Source organism: Cuculus canorus, chromosome 13 (genome assembly GCF_017976375.1).
Source record: "Cuculus canorus isolate bCucCan1 chromosome 13, bCucCan1.pri, whole genome shotgun sequence".
Taxonomy (NCBI): Eukaryota; Metazoa; Chordata; class Aves; order Cuculiformes; family Cuculidae; genus Cuculus; species Cuculus canorus.
Window position 1 is genome coordinate 21133955 of NC_071413.1, and position 15347 is coordinate 21149301.

The window sequence follows — 15347 nt, forward strand, 5'->3', positions numbered from 1 at the left end:
GACAGGCTGTGTCCCAGGAGAGAGCCAGTCTAGTGCAACTCTCCTCTGTGCTGGCGCCTGAAAGGGGCCAAGCAGGATGGGCATCATAGCAAGGGCTTACCGTGGAGCTGTGTTATGCAGAGAGCCCTGCAGATCTCTGCTCCTCCTGCTTGTAAGGAGCTCTCTGTGACAAAGCTCAGTCCTCACGCTCTCTGGGCAGTGTTTGGTGGAATGAGAAGGTGAGTATTGTTTAACACTTGCCTTCAAGATACTGTTACGTAGTCTCCACCCTGCTCTGGGCCAACAGAGGCAGCCCTTAGAGAGATCACATCCACTTTTGGTGAGATTTGGTCTCCCGGTGGATGAAGACTGAGGGTGAGATGCTGTAAAACATCCATCTGATTTCAAAGACATTTTTCATGTTGTGCCCTTCCTCTGGCTCACACTCGGCCCTAGACGTAGCCACAAAACAACAGCAATTCCTTAATTTACAAGGATAACAATGAGGTCCAAGACCTGCTAGACTCTGCTGGTGCTCATCCTGCCCCTATCTCCCCTACCTTGCAAAAACAGCCCTATCCCAGACCTGGCCCCAACAGACATTGCAAAGGTGCTCCTCCCTGGAAATCTGTTTGCATTTCATTTGTGGAAACTGGGCAAGACTGGTGACTCCAGTCAACCAGCTCTCGCCTTTACAAGCTGTTTTGTTTTGCTTATTGCAGGGGGAACTTAATTATTCAAAGCTGGTGGACGTATTTACGTATGGGGAAAATTAAACCATAAATTCAGAATGAATCTGCATCTCTACTTGTGACAGATTTTCCCTTTCCACTTTATTATTGCATGGGCTCTGAGATACAAAAGTGGGTTGTTCAATAAACAGCACAACACAAGCCATTCCAATTAATTGGATTGTTCCATTTATGCTGCTACTCCCTTCGATTAAATGCAAGGGAGCACAAGTGACAGGCACGAGTAAGACCGGCGTGCAGAAAAACATATTCTAATGCGAAAGCTGTGATGAGAAAATGAAATCTACGCACCTGATAAGAATATTAATGCAAAATGTCGACCTATAAATTTTCTTTCTTCAGGCTGAGAGCCAGCAACAATTGCAGCTCATTAAATCAGACCATGTCTTGTCAGTCGTGTGTAATTCCCATACCCTACCAGTCCCGTGGTCTAAATCCCTGGCTTGCAAGATGTGGGCATTATCACAGAGTTGCGTGGTCCCACATGACTACAAACAGGAGACTGCAAGCAACCCTGAAGACCCGTTCTCCACTGTCATGAGAGAAAGAGCAAAAGGGAAAAAACCAAAAGACAAAACCAGAAGTGCTGGCTTGGACTGGACCTCTGAAGTTGATCTGGAACATCCCTCTGGTCAAAGCAGAGCCAACTTCAAAGTTGAATTGAGTTTGAAAGTTAGCTCAGGTGGCTCAGTGTAGAGTATTTCCAAGGATGGAGATTTTACACTCTCTCTGGGTTGTTAAATGCTGCCTTTTTGGGGCTGAGTCTGGAAGCTGTTCACCACATCTCAACAACATCTGGCTCTACTTTCATAACTGTTTTCTCGATGCAAATTGTGTCTTGGCATGTGGGATGCAATAAGTATCAGCAGGGAAGGTGATACCATCACGCAAAGACAATTCTTTTGCAAGGAAAAGAGACTAAAAAATGGTCCTACACGATACAGGGTGAGAAGGAAGACACTGTGGTATTTTATTCTGAGTTTGCTGCCACTTTTCAACAAGGCACTGCCAGACTAGTTCTTGAAGATAAGGGTGACCAAAGTGTTATCTAGTTTGGGCTTGGTATTTGGCAAAGACTTGAAGCATTGGGACTGCGGTTAGCTATGGTAAAGCAGTAGGTACAATTGCATGTCTCTCTTTCTCCACTGAGCAGTGAGTTCTATATCCCTTTCTGGAGGCATCTCTCCCTCCCTTCGCTCCCTATGGAGAGAGCCAAAAGCAACAAGCTTCCTAGCCCTGACACCTCCAATATGTGTGAAGATGGATGGGCTGAATGCAGGGCTAAAATATTTCATGTTTTCATGGCAGTTTCACAGCCCTGGCATTACCAAATGATCTTTCAATGTACTTGGAGGCAGGAGGAGAATAACTTGAGATGAGTTTGGGCTTTTTTGTGTCAGTGTACTTGCAAACTCTCTCTGCCTATGTATCAGGGCCTATGCCTGTTTGAATACGCACACAGAAAACAGGTGCTCGTGTGGATACTCTGTCTGCTCCTTCCTGAAGTTTGGAGGCCATTCAAAGCAGGTCCCCATCCCTGGGTGGCTAAGATCAAACCTGCCCTATGCACTGTACTCCACTGACCAGGCTAGTTAGGAGCTAGAGACTAGGAAACAAATGACCATTTTAAAATCTGAACAGAAGTAGGAGATTAAGGAAACCAGCTGGAAACCTCTGTTTTGCTGATTTTGAAAGCAAAATGTGGGTCACAGATGTGCTTCCACAGACAGAAACTGGACAGAGAAGAAAAAGACATCAGCAGTGCCCAGATTCTTTGATGATCAGAGGTAGTTTTAGCTCCTAGGCATACAGACAAGAAAAGAAGAGGAGACGAAATAGGAATAAAAGCATAATCAAGAGATTAGGAATGCGGAACTCAACCCACCCGTAAATTTGCCTGAGGGAACTAAGGAAAAATGCAGTAAGGAAAAAAGATGAAACCAATCACTACATCTTGCTCCCCTTCTTTTGCTGTGCTTATGGTTTACCTTTTTGCTGTCCAAGACAGAGCAGGTCCATTACAGAACCGTCCTTCTTCCTTGGTTGTGTTTTTTAATTTGCAGAAGTGCTGCTGCTTTGAAATACTTGCTGAGGAGAGGCTGACATTACAGCCTAGAAGCAGCAAAACTAAGATTTGCAGGGAAGTCCATACCATTAGGGAGGCATGTATGGAAGAGCAGAAAGCAAAGTGCTCCTGCCCTTCTTTGAAAGGAGAATTGTTGCCCACTTCTTATTTGGGCTCATACAAAATATTATATCTATTTCTATTGAAATTAATGATAGAGTCCCTTGGGTGTATTTTAGATGTTCTGCAGATAAGATGTATTGTAAAGTGTGATCTGTGAACCTGCCAGAGAGTATTCCAGCTCGCTCTTGCAGGCTGTTGATTAGCCTGTGGCTTGGTCTCCCAGGCCGTAATAGAAGGCCTGTTCTTCGAGCCATGTAAAACAACCTCAAAGTAAAGCACCCGAAGACCAATGTAGGATGACGGCAGCACTGACGCGGAGAAGCCTAATAGGTTGTTCCTTAGAAATAGTCAGGCAGCGGAAAGGGCTTTCTGAAAAGCATTCAGGGCATCCAGTGTGTGGCTTCTGGGCAAACGGAAGCACCTGGACCACTCCTGAAGGTCCCACCTGTACCGGCCATGACAGGACCTGGACGCTGGGTGCTTTTGGGTTTTGCTATATGTGCTGAGCAGCCACGGATTGAGATGTCTGTCTCTTGCAACAAACGTCCCTCTTGCCAGCAAAACACCAGTCCCTATGGCTGAACACCAAGAGAAAGCTGAAATAAGAGTGATGCCAGTCCAGCTCACTACCCTTCACTATTTATCAAACTCTGGGGAACGTCAGGTTCAGTCCTTGTCTGGAATTTATTTCTCTCAGCCCTAATGAAAACACATTTTGTAGTTGCTACGGTTTCAAATCCAGTATCAGTGTCAATAAAGATAAGCCCTTTCCTGGGAAGAGAAGGGGAATAGAAAACTGTCTCAAACCTTCCACTCACGCAGTAGAAAAGCAATGAAGGATTAAATGAAAAAAAATGCCTCTTTTCACTGGGAGTCCACTCGGCGTGAATAAACACCAACTGAGCTCTCACTTGCATCACCATCTGGTGTGATGGCACCACGGCCTAGAGGCACAGCAGGACACGTTACAGTGCATCTCTGCTCCCGGTGACAGAACCACCAGAGGCAGTAGGTCTGTAAATGCAAAGGACTTTGTTATCTTCAGCTTCTACGTCTGACCTAGCCCAGAGAAACCAAGTGTCCAGCCACGGCATGATCTACAGCAATGGCTAAGGAAAGAGGCAGCACAGCCCCCCTTAGGCAAGGAGGAGCTTGTGTCCTGCTCTGCATGCAAGAGATTTTTGTTAACGACATCAGCATTCATTTTGCTGGGCTGCAACTGCACACTGATATTACTGTGAATACCACAGAGCCTCTTCAGCTGATGTCTAGAAACCGCTTGTGGTTTCAGAGGTCTTGCTGATGAATTGCCCAGCAGCTGGTCACGTTGGGAGGGCTATGCTTATTATTTTCACTGCTAGGTTGCATGGAAGGGAAATCAAAATACTTTCCTCAAGGTAATTGACTCTAAAACAATTGAAGAAGTTTCCACAAGGTTGTAACGCAATTAGGACTGGCATTTTATATAATTTATATCTCTAAAGGTATGTTTATGCCGTCAGACCCTTCTTTTGTGGGAACAGAAGTGCTGGCAAGAGAAGGCTGACTTTGCTATTACAGTCAATGAAATATAGTTTAAACATGAATGTCCATCCTGTAGTGATTAAAAACCAGCATAATGTCAGGATCGTTCCTGAGATGCATTTGCTCATGGTGAGAAATGGTTGGGTAGGATGCTGTGACACCAACCACACATCTGCAGGTTTGCCATTTGGGTTTTGGTCAATGCCAAGTGATGTATCATCATCCGCCTTCTGCTGCAGCACCGCGAGAGAAGAAATAATCCTGCACTCCTGAACTGCCTTGCCAGCTTGGATGGGAGCAGCTGGTGAAAACTGAGGATGATCAGGCCCACCACATAGAATAAACTCATCAGCCATGCTGGTGCCTGGGTTCTTGTTTTGACAGATACCCAGGAAAACCCTAAGCAGCGATGCCAGACAATCCACACATGCAATAACAACTCCAGAAGTGCTTGAGTTAGCTGGAGAATTTGTTGACACAGGATATTGTGAAAGCCAAAAACATGGACGTGGCATTCCACTGTTACCACTTGAATAAGCCTCTATTTCCCTGACTACTGAAATGTCCAAGGGTATAACTGGCAAAATGATCACTCTGTGCTTGCTTGTTCCTTATGCTTATCCCTAACCATGTTTTACTGACTACTGCCCAAGATACAATACAGGGCCAGGAACCATTCTGCCCGACTGCAGCAGCTACTGTGATAGCAGTTATGGGATGAAAAGCTTTAGACTCCTTGCCTAGGTGGAGGCAAACATATTGGATGAATTATCACTAGGAATGGGATGAATTATCACTAGGAATGGGTCTGAAATGAAACCTGGGAGGCACTCAATGTTTCTTCAGAGCCAGAGCAGCCATTCATGGGATGAGCCAAAGTCATGGATTCAGACAATCACCATTAAAAAACCCTGGATATGGTCCCTAATGTAGAGATGACACCAACTGTATTACGAGAATAACGTAACACCACTGCAAAGATGTCCCTTACCCTTGGCTGTAATCCAGCTGCCTGTCAGTACAGTGTATGACTATCAAAAAAGCAAAGCCAGGAGCTGTACTGCCATACAAAGCAGGTGGTCACACCCTTTTGTTATCTATGAGACAAATGAAGAAGCCGCCAGCTATGTCCATGGTCTGTCTCTACTCACCAGGTCCATGTTTGTAGAGACCTACCTTGAGCCGTTCAGGAGCAGTTTGGGAAACCGGCCTCGGGGGTCACAAACCTGAACCCAGACTGGCCAGAGGGACACAAAATGCCCTGCCCGCTCCTTTCCACCTTGCAGCAGCCTCTGACACAGCATCCATCCCACTCTGCAAGCAGAACTGTGTTCCGTCCCACTGCTATGAGGTCACTGACTTCAGTTAAAACTTTAACAAGCCCAAATGAGGCTTCTTAACACAAAAGACTATAGACAGGAATACTCACTACTGGGCCGAGTCGTTAAGCTGGTATTCCCGGGACCGGTTGAAGCATTCTTGGATCCCAGAGTCTGCCCAGAGTCTCATCATAGCTGACAGCAGCTCTGGAGAGAAGGGCTCTGTGTCCTCCATCCGACTTACGACATCGCAGACCATCTTGGCATCAGCCTGCAGAGGAAAGAAGCAAGAGATCACAGAGATGCTCAATGCCGAATTGGGAGCCAGAGATTTCATAAGCAATTCACCAAGCCATTAGGAGTAAAGAGGCTGTTTCTCAAGATGAGGCTTTAGGAGCCACACTGTACAATCCAGCAGAAAACGCAAAAGGAGGATGGAACAAGGAAGCCACAAGGAAAGATGTTATTTGTGCAGTCTGCCTCATGTCAACAAATATTTCCATCCAGCAGACAAACCAGTTGGCAATGTGAATGTGTGGAGCTTCTTGGGAACAGAAGGGAATTCATATTTTAAAGAGCATGTTTTAAACTGCTAGCAAAGTGATGCATATCCTGCAGTGATACCTGTTTTATCCAAGTGTGTAACGTTGCTGATGGAGGGGCTGTTTGTATCAGAAAGTGCAGCAGAAAGGCTCCAGAAACAGTTTTTTTTTTTTTTCAGAGGCTGGTGTATTGCTTTTCCTGAATTCCCATTCTTTTTCCTGAATTCCCATTATTCCCTGATTCATGTTAACACAGACCACCTTGGCTGGCTGCTGCACCTTGTGACTCAGAGGGAGAGGAATCTCCTGCAGTTAGGGAGGATGGCAGTGGCCAGCTGGCCAGCTGGCCCTTTTCCAACGGAATCTGTTTGGTGAGAAAATGTGATTCGCTGAACAGCAACTTTTCCCGGAGGATAGCTCAGGTCCGGAAGATGTCTCAGATTTAGGATGCGAAGGTCTAGACAGCCAGAATAGCCAAGTCCAGCCCTACTGTGAGAGCCCACAGTGGCTGATGCTACACTTATTTGTGAAGGTGGACACTCAAATTCAAGACCCTGCTCTGCTTGCTTCGCGGTAAGTGGATGTCCCCACAGGCTCCTGAAATCCCAGGGGTGTTGCATAATCTGCAGTTTTTCTTTCTTTGTTTAAAAAATTTTGGAGAAGTCTTGTATTTCTACCAGCTGAAACAAATCCAATTATTATTGCCATAACTAACCGGAAAAGAGGAGCTCTTATTCCTTATATGTCCTTACCGCAAATTAGTGAAGACAACCTCCTCATTTTATTTTAGTCAGCCTAGAGAAGAGAAGGCTCTGTGGAGAATTGAATGGCCTGGGGAGACCTTAGAGCAGCTTCCATTACTGAAAGGGGCTCCAGGCAAGCTGGGGAGGGGCTCTGGATCAGGGAGTGCAGGAGAAGGACAAGGGGGAACATTTTTAAGCTGAAAGAGATTGAGGTGAGAACTTAGGAAGAAATGTTTTGCTGTGAGGGTGGGGAGGCCCTGGCCCAGGTTGCCCAGAGCAGTGGTGGCTGCCCCATCGCTGGAGGGGTTCCAGGCCAGGTTGGATGGGGCTGAAGCCCCTCATCCAGGGGGAGGTGTCCCTGCCCATGGCAGTGGGTGGAACTGGAGGGGCTTTGAGGTCTCTTCCAACTGAAACTTTTTATTCTGATGAAAACCATTCTTGTACAAAGCAGGTGGAGGTCTTCACCTTCCAGGGTGTTTGGTCTAAATCAGCAAATGCTGACCAGAAACGCCAGTCTGGCAAAGGGCAGTGCAGGCAGTGCCCATGCTCTGCTGTCACTGTCCCATGGACAAATAACTCCTGTCCATCACAGCAACCCATCTCACAAGCACAAAGCCACATGCAGTTGGGTGTGCAGCTTCTGAGGAGCCCGTACATTGAGCTCTTACATCCTTTCTGGCTGTCACAGGCTATGTCCTGTTCGTCAGTCCTGCCAGGTGTGGCTGATGTTCCTGTCCAATGCTCCTATTTAGCAGCTATGATGGGAACAGCCCAAACGCTGAATGGTTGCTCTTCCTGGGTACCGCCTCAGCACTGGGGACAAAGCGTTACACGTTTTGTTGCAAAGCGAGCACATTATTTCTTAGGTCATGGGTACAACTAGAAGTGGAGGAGCGCCAATGTTCAAGAGCACCACAATGCCCTAATTGCATGGGTGGGAATGACAAGGTGTATGAGATGGCCTGCACGGCCAGGAGCAAAACTCCTGTGCAGCCTCTCATTATTAAACACTGAAATAGTTGAAAAATCACAGAGCACGAAACGGCTAGCACTGGAGACCGGAGCCGCTGGAGATTTCACAGTTCAGCCTCAAGTTCCCTGAACATCCAGTCTTTATGGACTGAGGAATTCTCAGTACTGTATGGAGACGTGATCCCATAAAACTTAATGGGGTGGAGCTTCTATGCTTTATGATCAAAAAGTCCTTCTCGCAGAATATTTTACTTTCTATTGGAGTGCCCAGGAATCCTCCCAGCCCTCTGTGCAGACTCTCCTCTTTTTGGAGAAATAGTATTGATGAGTCACACCTCAAAGCCAAGACAAACGAAGAACCTTGAAGAGTTCAGTTAATTTCAAAAGCTTTTCTTCTGCCCAGAGCACTTTGTGAGCTCAGTGAATATTCATAAATCACCAGTATGGAATGCCTGCTTTGCTGGAGCTATAATGCTGCTCTTTTTGCGGACTCTAAATAACCTGAAAACCTGATAGTGGCCAGTTTGCTCTGGCCTGCGACCTGGTGTGGCCCCGTTCTTTGTGCATGTGTGGTGCAGAAAAAGCATCCATGTGTTCAGTCAGGTAGGAGGGAGGTCTATCACATTATCAAAACTTTTTGTAGCAGAAACATTGTGTCCAGCAGGTGTAGGGAAGGGATTGTCCCCCTGTACTCAGTGCTGCTGAGGTTTCACCTCGAATCCTGTGCTCAGTTTTGGGCCTCACTGTACAAAAAAGACATTGAGAGGCTGGGGCACATCCAGAGAAGGGGAACAGAGCTGGAGTGCAGGGGTGCTGGGGAACGGCTGAGGAACCTGGGGCTGTTTAGTCTGGAGAACAGGAGGCTGAGATGAGACCTCATCGCTTTCTACAGCTACCTGAAAGGAGGTTGTAGCGGGGCGGGTGCCAGTCTCTTCAACCAAGTAACAAGTGATAGGATAGGGGAAATGGCTTTCAAGTTTCCCCAGGGGATGTTAGAAGACAGCGTATTAGGAAAAATTTCTTTACTGGAAGAGTGGTGAAGCATTGGAACTGTCTGCCCAGGGCAGTGGTGGAGTCCCCATCCCTGGAGGGGCTCAAAAACTGCGTAGACGTGGCACTTCAGGACATGGTTTAGCTGGCACAGTGGTGTTGGATTGGATGCTCTCAGAGTTTTTTTCCAACCTTAATGATTCTATGATTATCATGAATACTAGGTAAGGACTTTAGGTGCAAGTTACAGATCTGTCCATCTGTCTGTGATGGCAAAGCACAGTTGAAGCTCTCCAGCTACTATGGGCAGAGTCTGGGCTTCCTCTGTGCTTTGTGGATTTAACTGCAAGTTGCTTTCTGCAAAGCATCAGAGGGAATATCATGATTGTCACATCTTCTGTGCTGGGAAGTAGCTGCCTCATTGTCTCCACTACTGAGACTTGTGGCAATGCACTGTGATTTAAGACCCAACACAAGAGATTTTGAGCAGAAGATGTAGATGAACAGCAATGACAAAGCAGAAAGGCAGTGGCCGTGGTCAGGCTTCTCTGGCTTGTGGTTACCAGGTCTGCTTAGGGTCTTTCTTGCCCCAGACCTCGGGGCTGAGCTCATAGGGGCAGGGGGTTATTTCGGTACCTGCTCCTCTGCAGTCAGTGGAGCTCCCATTTGGGGATGGGAGAGGTTGCCCTCCCACAGTGTGGGCAGCTGACTGCAGGACAGACGGAGAGTCACTGGGCTGGAGCAGGGCAGTGGCTCATAGGCAAGTTTATTGCTCCTGCTGAATGGTAGTAAAATTCAGGGAACCATAGAATGGTTTGGGTTGGAAGAGACCTTGAAGTCCATCTGGTTCCAACCCCTATGCCATGGGCAGAGACACCTCCCACTGGATCAGGGGCTCCAGCCCCATCCAACCTGGCCCTGAACCCCTCCAGGGATGGGGCAGCCACCACCGCTCTGGGCAACCTGGGCCAGGGCCTCCCCACCCTCACAGGAAACATTTCTTCCTGAGAATCTCATCTAAGTCTCTGCTTTGTTCAGCTGAAAGCCGTTCCCCCTTGTTCAGACTTGGTTTTATTTTGCTGAGTGTGAACCACTGAACTCTACCATTTTACAGATCAGATGGAACAAGTGTTTTAAAAACACTTCTCCCCCCTACCAAGGACAAAGCCCGTCTGCCAAGGAGCTTGGGCCATCCAGGAGTTCAGGCATTTGTTAGATGAGTTTAACGAGCAATTACGGATCCAAGAAGAGAAGATTACCCCTTTTTTTCCTCACTCTCCAGGCCACATCTCAAGCTGGGAATGACATTAAAATCTCCAGCCTCCCCTGGGCCCAGCAGGTAGATTTCTAAATACTGCCTGATTGACTTTTCCCTTCCCACCTCCCCCGGGTCTGGCGCTCCCCGCTTTTCCCGAGGTGAGAGGAGCTAAGACTCCTGCCAGGCTTTGCCTCTGTACTGAAGCCAGCAATTAAATAAAGCAAAACAAAACAGACCAACCAGCCTCCCCTACCCCCCCCGCCTCGCAGTTCCCATCCGACGGCGTTTTCGTTAATGAATATCACTGTGGTATTTCAGCTACCTTGGGAGCTAAAAATAGGCAGTTCTCTGCCTCTGGGACTGCTGGAAGGAGCCACAAAATGGTGCAGGGCTCCTTCCTCCACTGCTGCCTCTCCCTTGCCCCAACTGCTCTGTCTCCTGTCCCCTCAGCCCCTTGGTATAAGCTGGCTGGGAGGATCGTGGACTCATAGAGTTGTTTGGGTTGGAAAGGACCTTAAGGGTCATGAAAAGCCCCCCTGCGATGGCAAGGAGAGTAAAGGGATATGCTGGTCCTCCTTCAGGCTGATTCTTATCTGGTAGGAGCATCCCACCCCATTCCTGCAGCTTTCCCACATGTCCTGCTGCCACTTCCCAGTGGCTTCCTTTTCCATAGCAGGTCAAAGCTGATTGCCTTTGGTTATTTGTTACCAAAAGTGGGATTTGTTCAGCTCTGTGTCACTCCTGAATGCCGAAATGTGTTCACCTACAGTGGGAGAATTTGAAGCTGGCTGGCTGGGCTTGACTTGGGGGAAGAGCTGAGCTTGGAAAATCCCAGGATGGCTTTAGCTGGGAAGCTATAAAGCCCAAATAACCCTAACTCTTGTTAAAGAGCAAACCCTCCGCACCAGCTGGGGAAAGAAGAGGGCTCTGTATGGCCAGGGCAGGGTGGTGGGTTTTTACACTAACTGCAATCCACAAAGCCATGACCACAAAGCTCATCACTGTGGAGGGAGGGCAGTGTGTCTCCTTTCTAAACTCGGGGCTGTGTGTCCACCTTTGCACCAGACATGCGGTATAAATCTCGTTCATGAGGGCAGCCGTTTTCTCACTAACCTGGACCTCACGGCAGTTATTTAACTGTCTCTCATATGTTGCAATCACCAAGCACACTGGCTGGGCTCAGCAAGCAAATCTGTGACTGCTCCTGAAACAGTTATGACTAATTGGTTACCTTGCTGGAAGGGAGAGGGGCTCTTCACGGCTCTCAGACATTACTGGCAGTCATGTTTGTCGCTGCAAGCTAGTTATTTTCATCACATCGATTAGAGATCACCTTTAATATCTGTTCCTCACCACCAGCCGACTGATCAGTTCCTGCAAAGGCACAGAAGAGTTGCTCCTGCCCTGCCTGCCATAAAGCTGCACCAGGAGTGGACTCTAGTCCCATTTCTCCAACCACCTCTGGTAGAGGATCAGGTAAATCCTGACTCTGATCCTTTCAAGTTACCTGGATATTACCTAAGGAATTTTTTCTTATTACAAATAGCAGTAGTTTTCTGAAAGTGGACATTTAAGGGAAAGGCAAAGACTTATGAGAAGCTAATGTGGTACTAAGCCCTGTAGAGCATGCACCGACATACACCCGCAGGAACACTGACCCAGGCTGTCACCTTGTACCATGCTTTTCTTTTGGTGAACTAAATAATAGAAATCATTTAGGTTGGAAAAAGGCTTTAAGATTGTTGAGTCTTTGCTTTATTTATTCTGATTAACAGAACTTTTCACCTGGCCTGTCTCAAAGGATAACACCAGGCAGTTTCCTATGGTTGCTGGTTGTACTCAAAACTCAGAGCGTTTCAGAAAATTCATGCTCTAGAGGAAAAGATAAGGATTGCTTTTTGCTGGTACCAAGACAAAATCAGAGGCATGGTACTAGCAAATCAACCTCATGAAGAGTAGTGACCATCACTAGCCAGGAACCTGGGAAAAAATCAAACAGAATTGTCTTGAAAGTATCAGCCATCCACAGCAGATATCTCTAGAGGGGAACCTTCTTGGGGGACCCAGATCCAGCCCTCAGACAGAGTGGCAAGTGCCTCTGCTACTTCAGCGGGAAACAAAGTCCTGTAACTTGAGGACAGAACGTGGCTCAATAAACTGAAAACCACCTCCTCTTCCTTACAGAGCATCTCAGAAATCTGGGTTCTGCTTCCCAGATGACACGTGGCTGCATCACCGCAAAAAGCCAGTTATTTCATGGCATTTGCAGCCTGAATGAATTTTGGAAAACAAAGCAGGGCTGGTGAATACGCCTCTTCCAGAGACATTTAGGGCCCAGCTCCAAGTCCATAGGAGTTTTGTAGATGCTGAATAAATAGCTACACCATATGACTCTCCCTCTTCCTCTCCTTGTCACACATCTGTGTTTTCAGAGCTGACCTCTGAATCTGTGGAAAATCTGTCTGGCATGAAGCAAGCTGCTGTGCATCGCAGGAGAGACAATCTTCTCCTTCCTCCTCTGCTCTTCCGCCACTTCAGAACATTTAAATTGAGGCCTCCCACCTCTGCTTGGCATTTGGCTTGCTGAGAGACCCAGGAAGGCACTGAGCTAGTAAAAAACTACCAAGTGGCTTATTCAAATCGATCCCTTTAGGGGAATATCTTGAGGCTGACACTCAAACTACATCCCTCTGCACTCTCATTAGTCGAGTGGTGGATCTGAAAGCTCCTGACACAGATCCCGGTGGTCTGGGAAAGATGGGTTTACACTCATGCAAAAGCTCAGTGCCGCATGCTCTAGCAATCTGCATCCCACAGCAAAAGCAATGTTCATCACCAGCAAAGCTAAGCTTAAAAAATTAAGTAGAGATGGCTGGATTTCCACAGTGTCACAGTAGCCATAGAATCACAGAATGGTTTGTGCTGGAAAGGACTTAAAAGCTCATCCAGTTCACCAACCCCATGCCATGGGCAGTGACACCTCCCACTGCATCAGGTTGCTCAAAGCCTCATCCAACTCGGTCTTGACAAGACCCTCTTCTACTCTGGTCCTGTAAAAAAGCTCCCAAAAAAGTTTGGCTATCTTGGTAGAGTGCCAAAGTGCTGCTGTCTGTCTGCAAGCACACAGGCTGTTTTATACAGAAAACATAACACATGACAGCCACAGTGACATGCAGTTCTTGTGGTTTGTGCTGTCTGCTAGCAATTAGTAAAGCCCTGGTTTTCATATCCTGTTGGAGCAAAGATGGTTCCATCACCTCTGACTGTCTTGGCTGAAGAACTCCTCTGTGTCTGGTATTTGGTCTAGGATCTCTGTCCTGAAACCTTGTTACTGCTGTTTTTTTCTGTCTATTGCTTTTTATTTGGGGAGAAGTTGAGTAGGATTGTTGTTATTGATTATTACGGCTCTAAAGCAGGCTGGTTGCTTTGTGCTTAGTACTACTTTTATTCCTACCCATCCTGTATGATACTGCAGCTGAGCAAATCAATTTGCTAGCTCTTACATGGGTATAAACTTCTTTTCCCCTCCCACAACATGCATACAATAATATTCCCTGTTTGCTTGGGCTACTATCTTGCAATCCAGGGACTGGATAAAATTGTTTTATGGACTAGACTAATCTCTCAGGCTGCCAGTTGGTCACTGCCATCATAAGAGTTCCTACAGCTTTATAGTGTAGGAAATGGAACTTCAGTCACCACAGGGGTGGAAAAACCTCACCACTCAACAACATAGAACTCTACTTGCAAGAGAAATGCCACCGAAGGGCAAGTCATTTCCCAGATTTGCTTTGTTCTGGGAAATTGTAGGGTCCTGAACTGGGTTAGCTGACCTGATTTTTCCCAGCAAGGACGGGAAAGACAGAAAGCATGCGTTAAATGCTCTCAAAATAGGTCCTGACCCACTAGCTGCTATGGAAGTTGAGAAAACAGCGCTCTCTCTGTCCCAGTGACTTCTAATTCATGAAGATGGCATTCCTGAGGCCCTGAGAGCCACTGAACTCCACCAGCATCCCTCTGAGAGCAGGACGCTTCGATAGGTCCTCTTTCCTACAAGCATCAGCAAAAGGGCTGTGCAGGACCTACAAGTCTAAACATCATCTCTCACTGATAACTTTCAGGCCATGCAGGCACAAATGGTGCTGCCCACCAGAGAGGGGACAAGAGACAGAGTCACAGATGGGGGACATTAGTCGCATGGCTTCATACTCTGCAGGAAAGCCACAGCACTGAGGAGGAGGCTGGAAACACGTAAAGACAAGAGAACAAAATCCTTGCAGCCCATTGCCCTTCTCTTCTCTGTAAAATCTTCTCTGCTGGGTAAAAGTCCATAAACTGTAACGGCACTGGAGCGTTTGAGTTGCAGTAAATGCGGGGAAAGCCTGGTATCCCGCAGTGGGAGATCAGGTGGGGAAGCTGCATTAGCTCTGGGCATTTGTAAAATAAGCAGCTCTTTTAGCAGGTGGCTGAGGACAAGCTGGAAGTGATGGCAATTCTCCAGGAACCCGCTCTGGGTTTGGGAATTCCTGTTGACTTTAGCCTGCACATCTTCCACTTCTTTAAGATTTCCACACCAACATCCCTCCCTCCAAGTGCACCTGGGTGGGAGGGCAGAGGGGACAGTGTTTCATTCCAAGCTTTCCCATCACAACCGGGGAAACTGGCTTTGTCCTAGGAAGAGAAAGGGAAGCAAGCCCCTACAGTGGGAGTATTCCCAGGACAAAGGCGGATTTTTTTTTTAACATCTCTGGCTAAACGCCACTTGTGTACGATGATTTATAGGGCAGTGCCTTCCTGCTGGGAAGCCGTGCAGTGCTGGAACCTAGTAATTAGTTTAATGCTCAGAGCTTGATGCTGAACGGTGGGTGCTAATCTCCACTCTACAATTAATCTTCCAGATTTATCAGTGCCTCGTATGATGAAGGACTAAGTCTGTGAGCTACAGGCAGCTGTCCCTGAAGAAAGCACTGGTGTTTCAAACAGAAAGAACCAGAACAGAAGTTAATAAACTTCTGTTTATTAATAAACTTCTGTTTATTATCTGCTCTTTTCGAAGAGAGTGGATTAGTGGGACCTCAGG

The 15347-nt window shown here is 47.1% G+C and overlaps 1 protein-coding gene across 1 annotated transcript in view; it reads right to left on the reverse strand.

The window, feature by feature from the left end:
- LOC104055938 (guanine nucleotide-binding protein G(o) subunit alpha) overlaps positions 1-6058 on the reverse strand; it is a 47197-nt gene extending 41139 nt beyond the window's left edge. The window contains exon 1 of the mRNA XM_009557127.2: positions 5873-6058. Within this exon, the coding sequence (XP_009555422.2) occupies positions 5873-6021 (149 nt within the window). The 5' untranslated portion in view covers positions 6022-6058. The remainder of the gene's footprint in view (positions 1-5872) is intronic.
- Between the last annotated feature and the right edge of the window lie 9289 nt (positions 6059-15347).